The sequence below is a fragment of the Gymnogyps californianus genome, chromosome 1 (assembly GCF_018139145.2).
Source record: "Gymnogyps californianus isolate 813 chromosome 1, ASM1813914v2, whole genome shotgun sequence".
Classification (NCBI taxonomy): domain Eukaryota; kingdom Metazoa; phylum Chordata; class Aves; order Accipitriformes; family Cathartidae; genus Gymnogyps; species Gymnogyps californianus.
This window is the reverse complement of record NC_059471.1, coordinates 92,072,158-92,086,550: the sequence shown is the minus strand read 5'-3', so window position 1 is coordinate 92,086,550 and position 14,393 is coordinate 92,072,158. Positions and strand designations below refer to the sequence as shown.

The 14,393-nt window shown below is 39.1% G+C and overlaps 1 protein-coding gene across 2 annotated transcripts in view; it reads left to right on the top strand.

The window, feature by feature from the left end:
• DMD (dystrophin) overlaps positions 1 to 14,393 on the top strand; it is a 922,027-nt gene that overhangs the window by 106,775 nt on the left and 800,859 nt on the right. For both annotated transcript variants that reach the window (XM_050904429.1, XM_050904437.1), the window contains exon 8: positions 3,504 to 3,623. In XM_050904429.1, coding sequence (XP_050760386.1) covers positions 3,504 to 3,623 — 120 coding nt within the window. The remainder of the gene's footprint in view (positions 1 to 3,503; positions 3,624 to 14,393) is intronic.

The following is a 14,393-nucleotide window of genomic DNA, read 5'->3' as shown; positions in this document are numbered from 1 at the left end:
TCAAATTTCAGGAGTGGATTTGTCTTTGGGTACTTGGATGCCCTAGGTAGGTATTTTTATTCACTTTGAAATAGATTATGTCAGAGTCACATAAGTTGTTATCTGATAGACAGGAATTAAAGGAACTGTGGAGTTTTATGAGTTTCTGTTGTTGCTATCGACATCTATATCCATCTTACAGTTTAAGTCTCTGAAAATTTGGTGTCTCTACAAGCTCAGGAGAACTTGTTAGAAACTTCAATTTAAATTATTTGAACAGAGCGTGCTCTAGTCTTGAGACTGCCCTCAGTAAAAGCCTGTTTCAACAAGCTCCTGTATACAAATGATTGTCGCCAGTGAATTTCATGGTAAAAATAGACACTTGAATTATTAAGAACAGCCCTTTAGCTCAGGACAAATTGAATCTGTCTGAGGATTAGAAAATGACTCAACTTTCTGGTTTCATCAGTTCCCTGACTTCTCAACTTTTTCACACTGTGTGCGAGACTCCCACTTCCAAAGTGGCCTCCACTCCTGCACTTGCAGAGCATTGCTAATTCTGGTTTTGTTCTGGGATGCCATCTCTCAGATACCTACTAATCAGGAAATAAAAGTCACCTTCTCCCTGGCTGTAGGCTTGCAGAGCAATGTATTTATTGTCGTATGGCCGAAAGAGGGGATTGAACCTGGGGGGAGCAAGCTGTGTTATATGGTCTGATCCATGAGGGCTCTGCCTCCTCTTCCTTGATCAAGTGTTGGGTCATAAAATGTTGAGAAGTCTGAATTCCAGGGATTGCTCTAATAATTTAGTGTACTTTATAGTCCTTGAGAATTGCTTTATAGTCTAGCTCTCTGAAGCAAATGGTAATCATGGGCATGAAACTCAGAAAAAGGAGGATTCTTATATTGGCTCAAAGGCTATGCCCATGAAGGAATTAAAACTCTGAAACATGTTAGGGTAAGGAATTTATGCCTTAAAAACTAAGTAGTCTGTGAATTCCTTTCCTATTGCCTATAGCCACATGATATTTTATTTTTTAATTTTCAAATAACAGTAAGATGTTTTACCAAAGAGGTTTAAAATGCATGACCTAATCTTCAGGAAGGGCTTGCTCTTCATACCTAAGTGAATTACTCTACTTGAAAAAGCAGCAGAAAAATTGATATGGTGAAATTCAACATAGTTTGTAATACAGTCAAGGTTACCATTGTGACAAGGCATATGTAGTTAGCCATCTTATTTTTCAGACTGTGGCTACAACACTATATATGTACTAATCACTAGAACACACTCTGCTGAAGTATTGGGGACACAATCCAGGACTTTGGTTTCCTACATTCTTCTGTTGGTTTGAAGCTAGTTATAGACACCTAAAAAGTGTGTCAGGCAGGATCTGGTCCTGGATACCTTGTTTTTTTCAGGGGAGTGGGATGAGGGGTTCTCTAAAGTTTTATTTAAGAAACACAACACAGAACCCAGAATGTAAAACAGTGGTTAACAATTGCGAGTTAAAAACGTACATTTGGTTGTTAATACACTAATATAAAGCTGGAGAATAGGTAACAAAAATTATGAAAAGAAATTGAATATTGCCTTCTCTGTGGCTTGACGTTTCAGTACCAACACTTCTTTAGCTCCTCCTCTTTCTATCTTTGTCGCCTGTCCTCTTGCTGCATCTCAGCAAAGGAAGGAGCAAATAGGTCTGGCTGCTCAGTTCCATAGTGCCTGACAGGAGCTGGGCTGGTTTTCGTTTTGTTAACAAACGATAGCAAAGTAGGGATTCCATCTTTCACGGGAAGTGAGAAGGAAAAAAAAAAAAGTAAGAGGAGACACTGAAACCCACCAAGGGGGTGTTACTAAGGTGTTACAGTACCTTACAATACCTCAGATTTTTTATTTTTTTATTTTTTGTGATATAGGTTAAATGTACAGTGAATATGCTGTTGTCGTGGTTTAACCCCAGGCGGCAACTAAGCACCACGCAGCCGCTCGCTCACTCCCCCCACCCAGTGGGATGGGGGAGAGAATTGGAAAAAAGTAAAACTCATGGGTTGAGATAAAGACAGTTTAATAGGACAGAAAGGAAGAAAATAATAATAATAATAGTAGTAATAATAATAATAAAATTACAATAATACTACTAAAAGAATTAGAATATACAAAACAAGTGATGCACAATGCAATTGGTTACTACTCGCCGACCGATGCCCGGTCAGTTCCCAAGCAGCAGTCCCCCACCAGCTTTCACCTCAATTTATATACCGGGCATGACGTCATACAGTATGGAATATTCCTTTGGCCAGTTTGGGTCAGCTGTCCTGGCTGTGTCCCCTCCCAACTTCTTGTGCCCCTCCAGCCTTCTCACTGGCAGGGCATGAGAAGCTGAAAAGTCCTTGGCTTAGTATAAACACTACTTAGCAACGACTAAAAACATCAGTGTGTTATCAACATTATTCTCATACTAAATCCAAAACATAACACTATACCAGCTACAAGGAAGAAAATTAACTCTATCCCAGCTGAAACCAGGACAGCTGTACACCATCATGTGAAGAGTGAATATGTCTAGACTTCCCATTGCACTTCTGTGTGCACTGTGAGGAGGGAGGGAACAATTGATTACATCTATTACATGAAGCCTGGGAAATTGTGGGAGGGTCAGAGAGATGTGAAGAGTTGTAGAAATTTGACAAGGTTAGGAATTACTCAAATATCAATTTGTGCAGATTTGAGAGAAGTTTCTTCACTTTTAACAGTTTACTGTATTTCAGCAAAAGATTGTCCTCAGTTTTATTGCAACTTGCAGCTGGAACTGGGTACCAAAGCTAAAAGGGCAAGAAAGTTTTTCCTCAGACATTCAGAAATCATAAAGTGCCTCTCTCACTTTGTTTCTTGGTTTCTGCAGTAAGTGAAACAAGGCTGCTGCATGTGTTTCCTAATCTTGAGTCATCTCCTGAGCAGTTTCATCCTATGTTATTAATGTTGTAGGCATGCCATACTATCTTGTATGAGGTAGTTTATGTTGTAGGCATGCCATACTATCTTGTATGAGGTAGTTTAATGAAAAACTGTGTCATTTTTAATATTTTTTATAAATTTTGCAAAATTAAAATATTTTAATATGTTAATATGAAGTACAAAATCTAATCCAGTGGCTATTTAAAATTTGCAGGCTATTGGTATGTATACGTGCTATACTGATATCTGCAAGTCAACTACATCAACTCAGCAAATGCTTTCTCAAGCCAAATTTTCAGTCTGAAATATTGTATCAAGAGTTAGGACTTGTGAGTGAGTAACAATGAGCTATTTTTGTGAAAGGAATGGAAATCTGCTCAATATGCTTATGTTAGCATATATATGCTAAGGTAACAAAATAAATTTAAATCACTTAGTATTGACAGCAATAGGATTATAAAGTTCTTATAGTTGGTTAGTTATGCAAGTTAGTCAGTGGGACTCCAAACACACAGCATTTTCTGTATTTGGAACACATTTTCTAACACATATGCTTTAATTATAGACATTTCAAGAAGATTTGGAACAGGAACAAGTCAAGGTGAATTCTCTAACACATATGGTAGTGGTGGTGGATGAAAACAGTGGAGACAGAGCTACTGCTGCACTGGAAGAGCAGCTTCAGGTAACGACTAAACTTCTGTCTCTCAGAGAAAAAGCTATCAGTGGCATTAAGTGTTAATAACGTTGAAGAAGAACTATTAGTAGCATTGGGTGTATCTCAGGAGGTATTTCTGAGGATGATCTTAAATATTTCTGTAGGACTTTTGCATAGAAGGATAAATGCATGTATTTTGGAGAAAAAACAAATATCTGAGAGCAACTTTCTTTTTTTGTGATTCCTTCGGTATCGACCTGTTTTATCTATCCAAGGACAAGTGTTTATCTTTTATTTCTTAACTGTATTTCATTACTCCTGACAGAAGTAGCATGATTCTCTGTTGTAGTTAAGGAGAAGGATATTGCACGTAAGAATCTATGCAATTCAGCAGAGTGTGAGTTATTGAGAACGGAGTGTTTTTCTTCTGATGGGAAACTTTTGATATATGTGGTATATTTTGGTGTTATAGTAACGTAAAGTGTCGTTATCCACTGGCAAGTGCTTAAAGGCACATTCATTTTAAATAAAGCCCAATATGTGTGTCTTTTAATGGCAATGCTGGTCCCACAAAATTGAAATAGGACTTTTTAAAAATAAGCAAAACCAAATAGTGAATGGGTACAGGATCATATTTTTGTAGACAAATAATGGTTATCAAGAAATACTAAGAAGATGCTGTTTTTTCTAAAACACTTTTTTGGGGGAAGTCATCATTTCTTTCCCATTAGTTTCTCGTGGACATGTTTCCTAGGAAATGAAGGGAATCATCTCAGCCTGTCCTTAGTTTCATTTCTCTGTTTCAGTGTATATTCTCTTCAGTATACATGGTTTTTACAATGGTTTATCATTTAGGATTCTTATGACAAGGCTTTCTAGAGTACTAGAATTGGGAGAAGTTAGCAGCAACACCCTTGCAATCCAAACCTGTTCTAAATTGCATTTTGACCCAAAGCCTAAACAATCAACAGACAAAACCTTCCATATATTGTATTTTCTAAATACAATTACTTGAGTATCCTTAAAAGAATGACACATTGGAGATACATTTGTGATAAACCTAGCAGCCAAAATGTTTTAAAAAATTGTCAAATATTAGCTTTTATTAGAAGAAAGTTTAGTATTTCACTTGCATCTTTAAAAGTTTCTCTTACTGTATTATTTATATTGCAATGCTCTTACTGTAACTTCTGAATGAACTTAAATGGATAATTAGTGTTCAGATATATTGAAGAAGGATACTCCTGTGTTGGTGGTCAGGTCTCCAGGGTTGCTGCTCAAGAAGTATGGCAGTACTACAACCAAGATTCCTTCTATTTTTCTCTTTCAGAAAGGAAAAAGTACTTTTCTTTCATTTTGCTTCATTACCCAAGAAAATAAAAAGGTTTCTGGTTTTTGAATCATTGAAGCCTAAGGCTTCTCTAGAGAATCTATCAATACATTCAGCTGGAAGGTATAACTGTAACACAGACATATCTGTGTGCTTTCTTGCATCTAGCTAGTTTGGGTACCAATACCAGTAAATCAGCAATTAGTCTGGAATTTAGAGTAGGTAATAAGATGGCTTTTGGCTAAGATGCTGAGCACTGCCACTTCAAAAATAAGTCTCAGTTTTCTTTACTGCATCTTCTTAGTCACTCAAGGAGCACAACCCAATCAAGGTAACAATGCAGCCTCTACTGATCTGTCAATTATTACTTCCTTTTAAATTCATCTTAAGTGTCAGAACTGTGGTGTACCTGCTCAAGACAGTCTTAACCTTCCAGAATTTCTTGCCAGCTCCTTGTGTTCTTTTCAGTGGAATAAAGCAGATCCCTTGCAAGCACACGGTTCCAGGACCTAAACTAAACTAGGAAAATACCTTGAATGGAAGAGGAAGAAAAATTAAATGAAATACAAAAATGAATGGGAAAAGGTTCAACCAGGATATTATTCTATGTTGGCAAACAGTAGGTTCTTGCAAAGAGGCCTATGGTAAAGTATGACAAAAAAAGGGAAAATTATTGATGGTATTTGATATTTACTGCACTTCATGAATTAGAAGATGTACAACTGAGATTTTTTTAATAGTGTGAAAAGCAAATGAAAGGTTGGTGGATTATTGGACATTTAATCTAATTTCACATCTTTAGAAAGATATCTGAACAATTAAGAGCACATCAGGTGATACAGCTGCATCGCCCTATTATTGCACTGGTTGCAAAGGTACCATTTATATCCCATGCATCTTCTGTGGCTGACCCATATTGGAATCCAACCTGAACTAGAACTCAGACATTACTGCAATACATTTACCCATTAAAGAAACACAAAGAATGATGAGTGTAAATGGAACACAATGGAAATACACCATTTGTAACTGTACTAGTGGAGAAGGCACCTGATATTGGGATAAAGTGTGCCCAATTATTACTGTCATTGAGAAAGTATATTCCTTGAAAGATGCCAGTAAGGCAGTTCCTGAGGCGCCATACCCTGCAGCACAAGCATGCTCAGAGCAGAGTGCAGGGTGGCATGGAACAGTCCAGCTGCTGTTCAGTTCCCTCCTTGAATCACACTGTCTTAGAGAAGAATCTGAAAGAAAAGTTCAATAATCCCATTGCTCTGGAAGTCACAGAATATGTAACAGATTACAGATGTTAATAAAAACAAAATACAGATATAAAGCTATGGGGTTTAGGGTGTTAGGGAGGTGTGCAAACTTTCATACTTTTATGCCCAGGAGAACTAAGTTACCATAGTCCACCTACTATCCTAGCAAAATGTTACATCCTTTTTTTTGAGTGTACAGAAAGACTGTTTGGACAGGTCACTTGCAAACTGAATATAAGCACGGGAGATACAATGTGTTGGCAGGCACAACCATTAGAGCATTTGACAAAAAGCACAATGGAGCAAAGTTCAAAGCTTGCTTATGTATCTGCCAGTCTGACTTTTAAAAGTAGAACAAAACAGGAGCATGCACTGTCAGACAAAAGAGCTTAATAAGACTGCCTGAGTGAGATACTGGTCAGGATCAGATTTGGAAGAAAGTGAACAGTTATTGCTATGTAGTAGTCAAGGCTGCATTTTCCAAGGAGGTGCAATTCAGTTATGCCTTTCTTTTTGAAAATCTTTTTGAGATGGTGATTCCTGAAATATTTTCATATATATAAATATATGTATATAAAGCATATATTTATGCAGGCATCTGTATAAAACAATTTTAAAAGCCATAAAAAGGTCATTTACAGATTTGAAGTCTCAACGGGATGACAAGCATCTATACTGGCTTCAAATGAACATTATAGAAGCTCTTAAGATTTATTGCGTATGCCAAAACAAAAAATCTATTTAAGAGGCAGTTAATGGCACAGAAGCCAAAAGTGTCTCCTGAAACAAATTATCCATAGAAAAGTTAACCTTGCTTGGAAAAATAAAAGTAAACACAATTACAGTGCTTCTCTTACAGACAGCTGTTGCCCTAAGGTAGTCTGAGAGATTACAGCTAGCCTAGGTGAGTGTGAATATTAAAACTACTTTTACATAACATTGTGTCATGGTTTAACCCCAGGCGGCAACTAAACACTATGCAGCCCTCACTCACTCCCCCCACCCAGTGGGATGGGGGAGAGAATTGAGGAAAAAAAAAAACCCACCACCTCTTGGGTTGAGATAAAGACAGTTTAATAGGACAGAAAGGAAGGAAAAGTAATGATAATGATAATAATAATAGTAAAATGACAATAATAATACTAAAAGAATTAGAATATACAAAACAAGTGATGCACAACGCAATTGCTCACCACTCGCCGACCTATGCCCAGTTAGTTCCTGAGCAGCAATCCACCCCTCCCAGCCAGCTTCCCCCAGTTTATGTACTGGGCATGATGTTATATGGTATGGAACATCCCTTTGGCCAGTTTGGGTCAGCTGTCCTGGCTGTGTCCCCTCCCAACTTCTTGTGCCCGTCCAGCCTTCTTGCTGGCTGGGCATGAGAAGCTGAAAAATCCTTGACTTAGTATAAACACTACTTAGCAAAAACTAAAAACATCAGCATTTTATCAACGCTATTTTCCTACTAAATCCAAAACATAACACTATACCAGCTACGAGGAAGAAAATTAACTCTGTCCTAGCCGAAACCAGGACACATTGGTTACTTGACATACCAGTGTGTGACATGTTGTGAGGCTCTATCTGTTTATGCTGCTGCTGAGAACTGACTATTTAGAGTTATAACTCCTAGACCCCCATTAGGCTCAATCCAGAGACTTACCAAAAGGCAGCTGCTGAGTAAGGCTCAAGTCTACGTTTAGTGCTGCAAAATCAGAGGACTGTACTAGCAAATCTGTTGCTGTAGTCTGACTCATTTCTCAGGAAAAATGTGGGAAATTCTCTTCAGCCCAGAGAAATGGCTGCATAACAGAGAGAAGCCATGAATGCAGGGAGTTTTTTCTCTAATTATACCCAGCAGACAATAGGTCCCTTAAGGACTTGTGTGGGCTAGCTCAAATTAGAGCCCTCCCCAGGCTTCAGGGGTCAGGGTCTGTGCTGGAAAGAGATCTGCATTAAATGTATCAACTGCTTCTTGATAGCTTTTTCCCCTGCTGAGGGAAAGGAGCTGAAAGTGTAATTTACACTATTATATATTCATATTATTCAGGGTACTATCCTTTGACTGAAGATGATTTATGGGTAGTTCTTGTAAAAATACGTCAAAATAAGTGAGGAATGTTAAAAAAATACAATAGACTGTTTCAGTTGGAAGGGACCTACAACTACCTAACCAACTCAGGGCTGACCAATTTAAAGCATGTTGTTAATGGCATTGTCCAAATGCCTCTTAAACACTGACAGGCTTGGGGCATCAACCACCTCTCGAGGAAGCCTGTTCCAGTGTTTGAACACCCTCTCGGTAAAGAAATGCTTCCTGATATCCAGTCTAAACCTTCCCTGACTGATGCAACTTTGAACCGTTCCCACACGTCCTATCAGTCGATACTAGGAAGAAGAGATCAGAGATCAGCACCTCCCTCTCCACTTCCCCTCCTCAGGAAGCTGTAGAGAGCAATGAGGTCCCCCCTCAGCCTCCTTTTCTCCAAACTAGACAAGCCCAAAGTCCTTAGCCGCTCCTCATAGGACATTCCTTCCAGCCCTTTTGCCACCTTGGTTGCCCTCCTCTGGATACGTTCAGGACCTTCACATCCTTTTTAAATTGTGGGGCCCAGAACTGCACACAGTACTCAAGGTGAGGCCGCACCAATGCTGAATACAGCAGGATAATCATCTCTTTTGACCGGCTGGTTATGCCATGTTTGATGCAGCCCAGGATGCGGTTTGCCCTCTTGGCTGCCAGGGCACACTGCTGACTCATATTGAGCCTGCTGTCCACCAGCACCCCCAGATCCCTTTCTGTAGGGCTGCTCTCCAGCCACTCCTCTCCCCATTTATGCTTGTGCCCGGTGTTACTCCACCCTAGGTGCAGAATCTGGCATTTGGACTTGTTAAATTTCATCCCATTAATCACAGCCCAATGCTCCAATCTATCTAGATCCCTCTGCAAGGCCTCCTGTCCCTCGAGAATCAACAGCACCTCCCAGTTTGGTATCATCAGCAAACTTGCTAATGGCGCATTCAACTCCTGCATCCAGATCATTGATAAATATATTGAACAGGACTGGCCCTAGAATTGAACCCTGAGGAACACCACTGGTGACCAGTCACCAGCCAGATGCAGCCCCATTCACTACAACCCTTTGAGCTCTGCCCTTCAGCCAGTTCTTCATTCAGCGCACCGAGAACCCGCTGATCCCACAGCTGGACAACTTGTCCAGAAGGATGCTGTGAGGGACAGTATCAACAGCCTTACTAAAATCCAGAAAAACTACATCCACTGCCTTTCCTACATCCACTAGGTGGGTGACCTTATCATAGAAGGATATGAAATTAGCTGAACAGGACTTTCCCTGTGTGAACCCACGTTGACTGTGCCTGATGACTGTGTTACTCTTTAAATGCCTTTCAATAGTACCCAGTATAATCTTCTCCATAATTTTTCCAGGAACTGAGGTTAGACTAACAGGTCTGTAGTTCCCTGGGTCTTCCCTCACGCCCTTGTTGTAGATTGGAATAACATTGGCTAGCTTCCAGTCAGCAGGGACCTCCCCAGACTCCCAAGACCTTTGGTAGATGATCGAGAGGGGTCCTGCCATAACATCCGCTAGCTCCTTCAGTACTCTGGGATGAATCCCATCAGGCCCCATGGACTTGTGAACTTTCAGCTGATACAGCTGGTCCCTTACAATTTCAGTGTCCACAAGTGGAAAGTCCCTGTTCCCACAGTCGTGGTCCTCTGACTCAGGGAACCGGGCAGCCCGAGGTCTGTCAGTATTATTAAAGACTGAGGCCAAAACTTCATTCAATGCCTCCACTTTTTCTTCATCCCTCTTAGTCTGATGACCATCTTCAACGAGTATCGGTCCGATACTTTTCTTTAGACCTCCTCTTGCTATTAACGTACCTAAAAAAGCCCTTCTTGTTGTCTGAAACAACACTGGCCAGTCTCAACTCTAATTGAGCTTTGACCTTTCTTGTCTTCTCCCTGCATAAATGAACAACAGCTCTGTACTCTTCCTGTGAAACCTGACCTTGCTTCTAGAGATCATACAGTTTCTTTTTCCTCCTGAGCTCCACGAGGAGTTCCCTGTTCAGCCAAGCTGGTCTTCTGCCCCGCTTGCTTGACTTATGACACAGTGGACTTGCCTGCTCCTGTGTTTCTAAAAGGTGGTTCTTAAAGACCGACCAGCACTTATGGACTCTTGAGCCCTCAACAGCAGATTCCCAGGGTACTCTGCTAGATAGCTCCCTGAATAGCTTAAAGTTTGCTCTTCTGAAGTCCAGAGTAGCAACTCTGCTGTCCTTTTTTCTCATTATGCTGAAAATTTTAAACTCAACCATTTCATGATCACTGTGGCCAAGACAGCCACCTACCATCACATCCCCCACGAATCCCTCTCTATTCAGAAACAGCAAGTCTAGGAGGGCATCTTTCCTAGCTGGCTCACTGAGTACCTGTGACAAGAAGTTATCATGTCCTACGAACTTCAAGAATTTCCAAGACCTGCTTGTCAGAGCGGTATGATATTCCCATTTGATGTCTGGGAAGTTGAAACCTCCCATAAGGACAAGGGCTATCGATCCAGAAATTTCTCCTAATTGCCTATAGAATAACTCATCAGTGCCCACATCCTGGCTGGGCGATTGGTAGTAGACACCCACTCCAACATCCCCTTTGTTTTCTGTCCCCCTAATCCTTACCCAGAGGCTCTCCACCACATCATCACTAACTGTAACGGCTGTGCAATCAAACCTCTCGCTTATGTATAGTGTGACACCTCCACTTTGCCTGCCCTGTCTATACCTCCTGAACACCCTGTAGCTCTCCATCCCAGCACTCCAGTCGTGGGACTCATTCCACCACGCCTCAGTCATACCAATGATATTGTAGCTCTGGGAGCTGACCAGTGCTTCCAGTTCATCCTGTTTGTTTCTCATACTGCGTGCGTTGGTGTACGAGCATTTCAGAATTACACACACTGCTTATTGCTACATGGGAGAAATTCTATGAATGCACTAAATATTTCTTTTTTAAAAAAATTGATTTTGTATATAGACAATAACTTTGCAGGCTTGAGGCATATTATTTCACTTTTTATACATTCACTCCAGTGTTCCCAAGAGTTGTGCTGGTTTTACTCATTTTCTCCTGTTCTCATGTTTCCTTACTTCGGCCTATTTGCCAGCTAGGAATATTTTGTCTTCTGCTTTTTGTAGTCATAAAGAGTATTCTTTCAGAGTCTTCTCAATACAAAGAAAAGTTTCTTTTACACGCAGATTTCTCTGAAAATTCTAGTTAGGGCTGTAAAAAGAGGCATTTCAAGGGAGCAGGAAGGCATTTTACTTTTTATCTGGCTTCAGTCAGTTTCTCTGGAGATCTGTTTTCCTAGGTGTTGGGAACAAAACCCTTGGTGCAGTCTGAGTTTCCAGGCATCACACAGGCCATTTACAGCATCGACTACTATTTGATGTGAATAAGGAGGTAAAGTTGAGCACCATATGATTTAGTAGTCAATATCTACTGTATAAATAGACAGTTCTGACGTGATATTTCTGACTTGAAACTTTGTGTCTTAAAGGTTTGTGTCTTAAACGTATTCAACCAAAGAGTGTATCTTGGTGTCATGGTTGTTATGATCTCTCACGAGAAATAAGAGGTTTAAGGCAGGTCACAGTATTAACCCTTTTATCAGTGCAGTTATTTAGTCATTTTACTTATTTTATTAAAATAAAATGTCTTGTTGTTGTGGTTTAACACCAGCCAGCAACTCAGCACCATGCAGCTGCTTCCCCCTCCCCCCTCCTAGTGGGGTGGGGAGGAGGAGGGAAAAAAAAAAAGGTACAACTCATGGGTTGAGATAAGAACAGTTTAATAACTAAAGTAAAATAAAATACACTACTAACTAATAATAATAATATAGTAATAATAATTGTAACAAAAAGGAATATAACAAAAAAAAGGAAATAACACCCAAGAAAAGACAAGTGATGCACAATGCAATTGCTCACCACCCACTGACCGATGCCAGAGCCATGATCCACGCCTCCTGGCCGACTACCCCCTATTTATATACTGGGCGTGACGTTCCATGGTATGGAATACCCCTTTGGCTAGTTCGGGTCAGCTGCCCCGGCTCTGCTCCCTCCCAGCTTCTTGCACACCTGCTTGCTGGCAGAGCACGGGAAACTGAAAAGTCCTTGGCTTAAGAGAAGCGCTACTTAGCAACAACTAAAACATCAGAGTGTTATCAACATCATTCTCACACTAAATCCAAACCACACCACTATACCAGCTACTAGGAAGAAAATTAACTCTGTCCCAGCCGAAACCAGGACACTTGTCAAACAAAAAAACCCTGTAGGTTTTGTGGCTCTTTGAAATCATACGCTCAAAATAGTATTTTGTATTGAATCAGCAAAACTTTTTTAGTATGCAAATCAATGCATTTCTTGGAGTAAATGCAGAGCCAGATATTTGATCTTATACTCTTGAGTTTTTAGTGTTTTCTAGATGAGCAAAGAAAAAACATTTTTCAAGGTATATCATAGTGATAAAGGCAAGTTGATGAAGATGTTACTGCAGGTGTTGAGAGCAAACTGTATTTTCTCATGAGGACTGGTAAGAAAAGTCAGTTGCTTGAATGTGAGATATTTAAAAACTACTCAGGGATAAGGATTTTTATAAAATACTTTTTATCAATAAAAGATTTATTGCTTTATTTATAAAACGTCAAAAGAATGCAATATAATAGAAGTCTGGTATAAAAAATAGCATAGACAAAGATAGGGAACTGAGTTTGAGGCTTAGTCTACGATTAGCATAACTTAAATTTAAACAATCAAATACAATATACTGACACATATGGAGAAATTAAGTAACAGAACATACATGACAATACACCTATGTGAGCGCCTGTTGCTATTGCTATCATAGACATCAAGGAAAATGATGCTTGTATACCAATGACCAGGACATTCATTATGTGCGATTACTTGATTTATGGGCGGTAACGCATGGTATGTATTCCTATGGATCTGTGCTGAATTGCAGTTAGCGGTAGAAAAGGAGTCATGTAAGTGTAGATTTAATGATCCTAGGACTAAATTGATAGCTCAAACCAGGCTGAACTTTGTAGATATTCCTACTTCAAGTATCTAATATGGTGCTGTATTGTATGGGGTGATATACCTCAAATTAATTTCGGTTCGCTTCATATTCTAATAGAGAATATTTAGGGTGTTCTCCTTGAAAAGAGTTTAGAAAAAGAAATATTTGTATTTTTTAACCAGTTTTGGGGAAGTAATTAAAAAGAGAAGAAAAAATCTAATCATTTAAATATGATTTTTCAGTTTATCTCAAATATATTATCCATCCCATGTAATTAATTGATTATTGATTATTTAATAATTAAATAATTATTATTAAATTAGTAATAAGTAGTTTGTTATTTGTTTGTGTAGATTAGTGTATGTTTGCACCAACTCCAAGTTTTCTTCTGCATCTATGCATGTATATATAAGTATATATCCATTATATAAGTCCCTTTGCAAGGTGGAGATGTAAGAACTTGCATAACTCATGGTGTTGCACACTTTAAGAATGAAATTTTCTTCAGAAAAATGTAGAATCTATGAAAGTCCATTCATTCTTTTTTAGAGGTCCTGTTTGAATGAAACGTTTTTTCTTAACAAAGGCCTTGTATTTGGCTTGTATGAGAATTCAAAATTTTGGGCAGGTGCAAAATACTGGTTAGATATATGTGGTGTAACTTATTCTGATCTACATCTGCATTACCAATGGAGAGATGTCTGGCCATGAAAAGATTTTTCTAAAAACATTAATCTAAATCAGAGGTGCCAAAACCTTTGCTGCTTAACTTTGGGATGATTTATGAATCTTTCAGTAAAAAACGTAAGTGTATTTTTAAAGTGCAGTACATAATTAGTATCCATAAACTTCAGTGCAAATCAGGCACCAAAATAACCAAATGTGATTCACCTCACCATCTGTATATATATAATTTTAGAAATTAAGAAATTTTTCTCCTATGAGAGTGGGAAGAAAGGACGTATAGCAAAAATGAAGTACTTAGGCTTGGACCTTGTTAAAGAATAACAAGAAACCACTTCTTATGACTTCTTTGAATCATGTACAGTGTTTTTGAGTAGTTAACTAATAATAATTATCCTGAATTGTGG